At 37.4% G+C, this 10,454-nt stretch overlaps 1 protein-coding gene across 1 annotated transcript in view; it reads left to right on the top strand.

Annotated features, from left to right (window-relative positions):
• Nucleotides 1-10,454, top strand: part of LOC128248557 (uncharacterized) — an 18,770-nt gene that overhangs the window by 6,487 nt on the left and 1,829 nt on the right. Inside the window, exon 2 of the mRNA XM_052970039.1 lies at nucleotides 10,269-10,435. Coding sequence (XP_052825999.1) covers nucleotides 10,269-10,435 — 167 coding nt within the window. The remainder of the gene's footprint in view (nucleotides 1-10,268; nucleotides 10,436-10,454) is intronic.

Genomic DNA, 10,454 nt, shown 5'->3' with positions numbered 1-10,454 from the left:
CTAACTTGTTGTCTCTTGAGGTCTCTGGGTGAGACTTGGATCCAACTTGTACAAATGCAAAACAAAAGTCAAACATAAAATAATAATAATAATAATAATAATAACAGCAACAATAATAATAATAACAATAACATCAACAACAACAACAAAACTCTTACTAAAAACTCAACTAAGCTCCAAAACTTGCATTGAAACCATTAGCATCCTGGCACTTCCAGTAGTCCAATACAATTTTAGCATCATTAACTGGAATGCTACAGAACTCCAACGCCTGGACAGTAAGAAAAGAAAACTCCTAACATCTAAGAATATGCACCACCCGGAAGCAGACGTTGATCGTCTGTCCCTACCTAGAAACAATGGGTGAAGAGAAATGATGCATGTAGAACTGTGCTATAAGTCCTCCACAACAGCAATGAACAAGTACTTACCAAATACAGAGGACTGGATACTGCGGCTAGTGTGCGTATACGAAAGCAGCAAAAAATCACATTATATCATGCTTGTTGAGATACTCTGTAGACGCAAGAAGACCGCACATGAAGACAACATGATCAATGGCTTCATTTTGTTGTTGATATCCACGACATGTTGGGCTACTGCCGTTCTTTAAAATGTTGGCCTGGTAGTTCTTTGTATATAGGCATTGATCTTGAGCAGCTATGATAAAACATTCTGTATCTGATTTTAAGCCAGAAGACACTAAGTGCTTTGTCAACATTGGCACTATTAGCTCCCTATGGGTATTTCCCATTGAGAGGTTTTTGTTGTTTCCGGTACGTCTAATTCTAAGATTTGTTGTATTTGGAATTCACTTAGATATTCCTGTGCCTGTTTTGTTAGAGTATGATGCTTTCTTGTTTTCATACTTTAAAACAAGTTTTAACTTCCAGTCATCAGAGTTTTTCAGGTAGGTATCTAGGCCAATTGTGGCAATCTTCATTGTTAATTCCAGGTGTAAAAGTCCACGTCCACCCTCTTTACTTGGCAGGCATAGTTTTTCTGTATCTCTCTTAGGTTGGTGCATTCTATGCATTGTTATGTATTGTCAACAATTCTCGTATTTTTCTGTCAAGTTTACATATTTCAGTAACAGACCAGTTAATGATATTGAAACTGTAAGTCACGACCGGCATGGCTAAAGTATTGATCGCTTCGATCCTGTTTCTTGTATTCGGTTCTGTCTTTAGTATTGCCCTTACATTGCGATAACATTCTCTTCTGATCCTTTCCTGCATTATTCAATGTTTGATTCCATCACCTTCAAATAACCCTAGGTATCTGTAGCTCTCTGATGGTTCCAACTCCTTTATGACATTCAGCTGGTCAAGATTAACGTTTGATGTTTCTGTCATTTTTCCTTTGATAAATGTAGCTTTTGCAGATTTATCGTAGCCAAATTGCATCCTGATGTCATCACGGAATTGTTTACCAATCGCTAGTGAGCTCTGTAGCTGTTGGTAATTTTTTTTCTCTTTTTTTTGCGAAGAGCTTTAAATCATCCATGTAAATGAGATGATTTATATTTTTATCAAACATTTTATAGCCGTATTGTATATCATCGAGCAATTTCGAGGGAGTTATTAAGTCTAGACAAAAAAGTATTTGTGATAGAGAGTCACCCTGGAAAATGCCAAAGTAAATGCCATTTTATACATTTTCAGACATTTCTTAATCCAGCTGCGTGTTAGACAATCAAAAGATATTTTATGGTCTATCCAGGCTATCGACAAGTTTTTGTGTCGTTTGTGAAAATTTTCCATGATCATCTTATTGATCAATAGATTTTTACAACCATAAGACACCCGATAGCATCCTTTTTGCTCATTAGGGAATATCCCACTTTAAAATACTCTAGTTATATTCAGTGAACACAGATGTTAGTATTATATACATTGTTGTTAAGCAGGTGATGGGTCTATAATTGTCTGGTTTATTTCATTCTTCATTTTCTGAAAGGAAGAATGTAACACCAAGAGGGTATCATACTAGGCTGTTTCAAAACATTGTTGTAAAGCTTTGTGGCTTTCTGGGAAGGCACTCAACCAGAAGTTAGGAATTTTATCTTTTCCTGGAGACTTCCATTTGCTTAACTTCCTGAGAGTGCAGATCTTACATTCTCCACCTTGATACCCTCCCACTTTTGCTCTTCTAAGGAGTCCAAGTCTGTAGATATTCTATTAATCCAAGGGGACTTTTCATTGTATGTTTTTCTTCTGCCCAAATTTTATTCCAAAATTCCTGCACTTCTTCCTTTGATGGAACAGACTTTACTGTAACTAGTATTTTCCCTATCTTTCTGTAAAACTGTTTTGAGTTATTTTTGAATATGTTGTTGTCCTAGAAGAATCTAACGCGCTTTTCATACCTTGCTATGCGGCAGCTTTAGCACATACCTTTCGCTTGATAGTTTCTATGGTGGTATCGATGTCAAGTACGGTTTTCATATTATGTTCTTTCTATAAGTTTCGGATTTGATAGTCTTGTCAAACTTAAGGTTTTTAAACATTCTATGTCAGACATAAGTAGCTGAATTTGGTGTTGAATACGCTCTTGCCAAGTAGGCGTTTGTGGGGTTGTTTTCTAATCTTTTCGCCACATAGAATCGTTGAGATTTTCGCGGATGCATAGTACAGGTGGGTGAGATCTGTAATATCTACATCATTAGCTGAAATTATATCCTTAAGTGCAACGCGGATTTTTCAATTCCTTTCAGGTTTTTGTTAGAATAGCTAATTTTTGGGAGGGTGTCACGTTCATTCATTCTTTAATTTTTAGCCATTCAATCATGATTTGATTTTTTTATATCATGTAGTTCTGTTGGGTCAATTTCTGAGTGACTTTCTTCATCTATTTGATTTTCATCCGTCTTAGTGTTTATTAGCTCTTTCAATCATTACTGCATTTTTATCAAACCTAGGCTGGTCTATAATTATTTCCTCTGTAGTATCTTCTTTAGCTGCAGCTTCGTTCCTTTTATACTTTACTGATTGTTTAATTCGGTCAATCTCTAATTCAGTTAGTAATTTCTTTTTCATAATGTTTCTTCTAACGTTGGCAAGTTTGTTACTGTCTATGTAGGGTCTTACTTCTAGCTGCTTCCGTCTCCCCCTTAGGTAGGTTTGTTTAGTATTAGATTTAATTAGGAATTATTTATTATCTCCCCTAGACCATTTTCATTCATTTTAGTTTGGCTATTTGATGACGAGTATGGATGGCCATCTGTTGGAATATTCTGGTCATGGGATACTTCCAGCTCTTGTGTTTCGGGAAGATTTGAACTATAGCTGATTTTTCGTATCCGATCTGGTTCCTCGCTGGGGAACGCGCCTCTTGGTGAAGTGTGTGAAGAACGACCCGGTCTGTAATTTGCTTTGTTATCATTGATTAGGTTTTCGGTATTCTTTTTTAGGTCACCCTTCTGGAGCCACCTTCAAGATGCTTCCTGATCTTTTCAGTCGTTGGTTTCACGGTGGAACAGACCTTGTAATTTCATGCGGAGTGGGGTTTCTTCTCTCTCGTTGGCTGTTCTTGATGGGAATTCATGAGCACTCTCAAATCTATTTTTGTTAAACCCTTCTTCATGAGCTGCATACTGTAGCAAGTCTTGTTTGCTGTTTATTAAATATTCTGCCATGTTTTCTCTTTCACTGTTGATGCACACCCGTACACTAATCAGCCCACGTTCACCTTTATCCACCCCACTTCATGTAGATCTTTAGAACCTATTTGCCTTAGGGTGGACGGTATCATACATTGTCATTGTCTTCCATGCAATGCGATCGAGTTGGTTAACCTCCACTTGTGTCCATTTCAGGATGAGTGCACTATAGCGGACTACAGCAACAGCCCATATGTTGATGACAGTCACAATGTTCCTTGATTTGGGTTTTGATTTCAAGAGAAGTTTTGAGGCGCTTGAAATATGCAGTAATGACCTTCTCTTTCATTTCTATGTGAAAGATATTGTCCAATGCCAGGATCCCATGGTACTTGTACCAATCATCATCCCAGTCGTCTTTTCTCTCACTGTTTGGCAATTGAATGGATGTTGGTTTTCACAGCGATAATCCTCTTCTCAGTACATGAGTCGTTCCAGTTAACACGATTTTTTGCACTTCCTGTAGGGATGGTAAGCCTGGTATCATTTTCAAATAGGTTTCAGTACTATTTTTTATCATTCCTAGAGCTCCTACAATCACTGGTACGGTAGTCGCCTTGAGATGCCACTATTACTATTATCATTATTGTTGTTGTTGTTGTTGTTGTTCTAACGCTGGAGATGTAGTACAGTGTCAGCTGTTCACTACCAGTGAACTAAGGTAACACCTCTTATTTTTCGAGCACCTTCCGAAGTATTCGAGCGGTCCCAAGCAGTGCTGTTTTCTGCAAGTGCTCCTCCCTTATTGCAGCCCCTTTTGTTCCACATACTTTTCGAGATTTTTTGCTCACTGTTCCCAGGGCTCCAATAGTTATTGGTACTACTGCTACCTTTTTCCTCGACCACAACTGCTTAACTTCCCAAGCTAACCTGTCATATTTCTCGACTTTTCTTTCTTCCTTATAGCATACATTGTTGTCGGCTGCGCATGCTATGTCTATCATCCAGCATAGTTTATTTTCTTTCTCAATTAAGACTATGTCCGGCTTCCTATTCTCAATCTAATGGTCGCACTGAATTATAAAATCCCATAGGATCTTTGCATTTCCATTTTCGACAATGCCTTCAGGTTTGTGGTCGTAACAATCTTTTGCTCTGTCAAGTCCATACTTGTTGCAAAGTGTCCAATGGACAAGCCTGGCTATATTGTCGAGGCGTCTCTTATATTCCTTCTCGGCTAGTGGCGTACATTGGCTGGTAATATGCCATGCGATTACCCCTGCTCCATATCTAAGGAGTGAAACCGCCCAGGTGTTGAGAACTTCGATCTTATTCCTTCCGTTTAATTTCGACTTTAGGATCAGTCTCAGTCTGCGTAAGTACTCCTACTTAAATTTTTCTGTCATTTCTTTCTCCATCAATTTCTCCATTTCCAAAATCCCCATGTACTTATAGCCCGTCTCTTCTATTTGATTCATAACCTCCCCCGACTGTATCATTAGTCTGTCCATACATTTGATTTAGCCTTTTTTCAATACTAACACACAACACTTTCTCAGCCCGAACTCCGTTCTGATATCAGCACTGAAGGTATACACCGTATCAATGAGGGAACTGACTTGGGCTTCATCTTTACCATAACGTTTGAGTTATCCATGACTAATAAATGGTTGACTTTTTATTGGCGACTTTTGAATACATATCCTGATTTTGCTTTCCTCAGAATCAGTGTCAGTGGTATCAAGCACAGTACAAAGATCAGTGGAGACAGGCAATCTCCGTGGAAGATGCCCCTCCTAATTTCTACTGTCCCTAAACTTCTTCCGTATGCTGTGAGGTCCGTCTTCCAATTCACCATACTTTTTCCAAGCAATCGCTCAACATTCGATGCAATCCCAAACAGGTTCATACACTCTATAAACCAAGAATGTGGGATCATATCCTACGCCTTACGATAGTCGATCCATGACATGGCTAAGATACTTTTCCTCCTCTTGCAGTCTCTGAGTACAGTTTTATCTATCAGGAGTTGATCCTTGGTACCTCTGCACTTACGCTTGCAACCTTTCTGCTAATGTAGCTGGACTCCATTTTTTTCTAGATGTTCGTACATTGACGTATTCCAGTCAATAACTTCCATTTTCGATGTTTTACAAGCACAGTACTGTCCTACCTAATGTCAACCAATCTGGTGTCGCTTGGTCGGAATTTAACAAGGTGTGCATGACATCCACCAAATTTTTTGATCCAGTAGCCTTGAACTCCATCTGGTCCCGGGGCCTTCCAGTTGCTCATTTTTTTGCTGATTTCCTTCACTTCCCTCACTAAAATGACTAGTTCTGCCTGTTCTTGCAAACATTCGGCATCGTTCTTGTGCTCTTTGTCTTTGCTCCAGATCTCACTCCAAAACCTTTGACTTTCATTGTTATATGGTATCAATTTTACATCTGGACACTCTCCATCTATTTCTTTATAGAATCTCTTCTGATCTCTGAATAACCTATTCTGGTGGTAACCCTTCATTCTTTGGTCGTATCTTACCATCTTTGCTTTCTTTGCAACGAGGCGCTGTTGCCGGAGATAAATCTATGAAAAAAAAATATGTTTATTTCTAAATTTGAGATTTCATAGACAGAAGTTCCACATTTTGGCAATTTCTATTTCAAGATCTTTATATTTGCTCAGTTTTGGTAGAACTTGACAGATACATTTATGTCGATTGGGACAGTCATATCAATGAGGAGGCATGATTTTTGTCTGAAATTTTTCAATATACGGTCTGGCCTATTCGCATCTATCTTTCTGTCAGTTTGAATGGTGAAATTCCAGAGGAGTGAGATGTGATAATTTTCAAGCACTGGAGGTGGGCTGTGTTCCCACCAGTTTTTATCATGGGGCAGGTCCGGGCTTTTGCAAATTTTCCAGTGAATATATTGTGCTGTTGAGATACTCTGTGGGTGCAATAAGACTGCACAAGGAGACAACATGATCAATGGTTTCATTTTGTTGTTGACATTACACGACATGTTGGGCTACTACCGTTCTTTAATATGTTGGCCTAGTAGTTTCCTATAGGTAGACATTTATCTTAGACTACTATGATAAACTCTTCTACTGATTTTAAACCAGAAGACACTAACAATTGATGGGTAAGGGCTTTGTCAACATCGGCACTATTAGCTCTCTTTGGGCATTTGCCATTGAATGGTTTTTCTTGCCATTTATCAGTAAGAATATCTAAGGCAGTAGTTTTAGCATGAATTTTCATACGCTTAGCTTTTTCTGATCCAGTAGCTGATTTTTTGTATCTAGTTTGATTCGTCATTGGGATGTGCAACCCTCGTTTAGGCGGGATCAGCTAATCCAGTTTGTGTTTATGGTTGGTTCAGAGAGTATTTCACTTTGCATATCAGTTATATTAAAAAGTAGGTTTGTACAGTATTAGATTTGTTTGTGAGGAAATATATATCTGTTGGAATATTCCGGTTGTGGGGTACTTCCAGCTCCTGTGTTTTTGGAAGAGTTGAACCAGTAACTGATTTTTCGTATCTAGTCTGATAACTCACTGGGTTACACGACCATTGTTTATACGGTTGACGACAGTTCCGGTTTGTATTTTGCTTTGTTATCATTGAAGCATGACGAGCTTGGACGTTGACAGTAGGAGACGGATCTGTCTATTTAGGTTTTTTTTTTTAGACAACACTACCTCCGAGTTCTCTGAATGAAAACATTGCTCGTAACGTAGCTTCTTAAGGCTAACAGATCTGTATTGTTTTTGTTGATAGATTTTTCTCCAGGCATAGTTTTTTGTGGTGTTTTTAAACTTATGAATTGTTCACTCTATCTGTGTTAGTTCGGAAAATAAAAAAATGGTTTTGCTTTGTGTTTTCGTTTTTGCTTCATCTGTGACACGTGCTTTCGTATGCGTGTATGTGATTCCTGTAAACATTGGGATGTATATAGGATTGTGTAGACATTCGAGTGTATGTGTAATGACTCAATTTATGTTCTTTCTGTTTTGTTCCATTTATATTTTATAATTTGTAAACTTTCCGGTGTTGATTTCGCATGTGTGCTTCGCACATGTTTCACTGGGACATCGTGTATAAGAGAAACTGTGCTTTGTGTGGCAGTAAAATTTCGTTTTTGTGATCATTTTCCTTAAAAACCGTTTCCTTCAACTTTTGCACAGGTTCTTTTATCCCATTCCACCGATGTTATTAGATTAGATTTGTTTTTTATAGAGAGCCCGGTGTAGCACATCCATGTTGTTATTCAGTGTGGAGCACTTTTTCAGTTATTCCTTATTATTATTATTATTATTATTACTACTACTACTACTACTACTACTACTACTACTACTACTACTACTACTATTATTATTATTATTATTGTTATTGTTGTTGCCGTCGTCGTGGTCGTCATCATCAACATCATCATCATCATTATTTTTATTATTATCATTATTATTCCTTCGTAACACAGTGCGAGATTTCCAGTTGCCTTAAGAAGTCTTGAAGTCTCAATGGGATTGAGCCCAACGCTCCGATCACCACTGGTATCACTTTTACACTACCCTCTCGCATTCTATACAGTCTTGCCATTTCCATTTTCAATTCGGAGTACTTGGTGATTTTTTCAACCTCTTTACTCACAACATTCATATCATTTGGTATAGCTACATCAATGTCTATTTTTTTTCAATATGACGATATCCGGCTGACAGTTTTTGATTACCGATCCGTCTGGAAATCATAGTCCCAAAGTATCGTTACTTTTCCATCCTCCTGCATAACTTTACATGCTACATGGTCACACCAGTTATCTGTTCCTTCATATTGGTATTTACGGCATAAGAGCCAGTGAAGATACACACACTTTATTGTGGCGGCGTTTGTATTCTTTTTGTGCAAGCCTCTCACATCCACTTACCAAGTGGATCACATTTTCCACACTCTTTCCACAGAGTTTGCATTTCTGGGTGTCAGAAGTTTTATAGATGTTATACTTCACTGAACTGGTAGCGAAAACATGGTCTTGTACAGCAATGATAAGGCTTTCGGTGGTACACTTCAAATCATCTCGCTCAAGACATGCCAACAATGCTGTATTATCCTTAACGTCTTATGTATTCCTTTCAAACTGTCCATGGATTCTCATTTCAAAAAGGTTTTCTTCTCTCTCCTCCTCAGCTCTTTGGTTAATCTCTGCCTTGCCCATCATTTCATCTGCATTTACACCCATATCGTTCGTGGTATATTGCAGTAGGTCTTCATCACTATTATCACATACTCGGCTAACGTCCTCCTCTCACTACTTATACAATCGTCTATACTAATTAGTGCCATTGTTATTTTGTAAACGATATTTCGACATCTTGTGTGTCTTCAACTGGAGACAAGATGTCGAAATATCGTTCACTAGATAACAATGGCACTCTTCTTTTAATTTTGACTCTATATCTTCAGGAGGAGTTACCTCAATCCTTTTTATATTAACCAAAATGAAGTAGATTGACAAATTTATTTTTTGAACCAGTTGAAGACACACGAGATGTCGAAATAACGTTCACTAGATAACAATGGCACTCTTCTTTTAATTTTGACTCTATATCACTATTATTATTATCATTATTCAAACGCTATTGTTTGTTGATTTAATTAGCAGGGATATTTTCATGAGGTTTCTCAAAACTCAAGACTATTAGGATTCTTCTAGAATACATGTTTCTGTTGATCGCAATGTGTGTCTAAATTCCTATATCCTTCTCCGTGTTAAGTAGTTGTTTGAATGTTGTGTCCAGTGCACCAATTTCCACAGAAATAAATATCATCTCTTAGTTCTACAATCACTTCATCTCTCTGGTCTTCATTAGGTATTCATATTAACACATTTATCAGTTTCTGTGATACACATTCTAATGACAATACACAGGGAACCGAATATAATGACATCGTGTGGGATCTTAATTCAATAATTAAAGTATTGTAAAAAAATTACAAAATAAATTTTCCGAAGCTCTGCTAATTCTTCCATATCCCACTTTCTAATAATAAAAGCTGATTCCTGCTCAAAGATATAACCATTAGTTTTTGACTCTTCACTCTAAGTTAGCTGTTATCAGACAAGCCGTTATGAAATTACCCTCCATTGTTTATAATAAGGTATAGTGTGATTCGTGGAAAATATAGCTGCTATATCTAACAATTTGAATGATTGAATAAAGATACTGTTGTTACAACACTTCGTGAGTTATATTAGTAACAAGCAGAATATATTTTTCATGTGTATAAGAAAGGTGGAATTCAAAACAGTTTTATCTGCATTGGAGTTATTGGTTCTAAGTGACTGAGATGACATTGCTATTAAAGTTTGAAGGACTAAGAATGGAGACGACTTAACCCTTGTGAAACACTTTAGTCGACAGTTAAAGATTCCTTAAAGATCCAGTCGTCTTATATGCAGCGACGAACGATTTGTTAAGAATCTCTCAATCAATGTGATTAGTGGGATGCTGAAGTTTTTAAATGATCACCACTTTACTGGAATTATCTCAATCAGCTATAGTTAGAAATTATACAAGACATCAAAGCTATAATACTGCATCATTAAAGCTTAGCGAAGCAAACTTTTTAACTTACATATTTTTCTTGTCTTCCTCAAGCTGAATGTCCTACGTCAGCCGGCTACACTTACCAACCAGAATTGAGATTATGTTATCAAATAGGTTCGACGACAATTACATGGAATCAAGCTGCAGACAATTGCAATAAGGATCGAGGACAACTTATACACGTTAAAAATTCCGAAGTAATGAACTATCTACAAACCGTAACATCATCGCGTGAGT

Source organism: Octopus bimaculoides, chromosome 1 (assembly GCF_001194135.2).
Source record: "Octopus bimaculoides isolate UCB-OBI-ISO-001 chromosome 1, ASM119413v2, whole genome shotgun sequence".
NCBI lineage: Eukaryota > Metazoa > Mollusca > Cephalopoda > Octopoda > Octopodidae > Octopus > Octopus bimaculoides.
The sequence above is the reverse complement of the archived record's forward strand: the minus strand, read 5'-3'. Positions and strand labels throughout refer to the sequence as shown.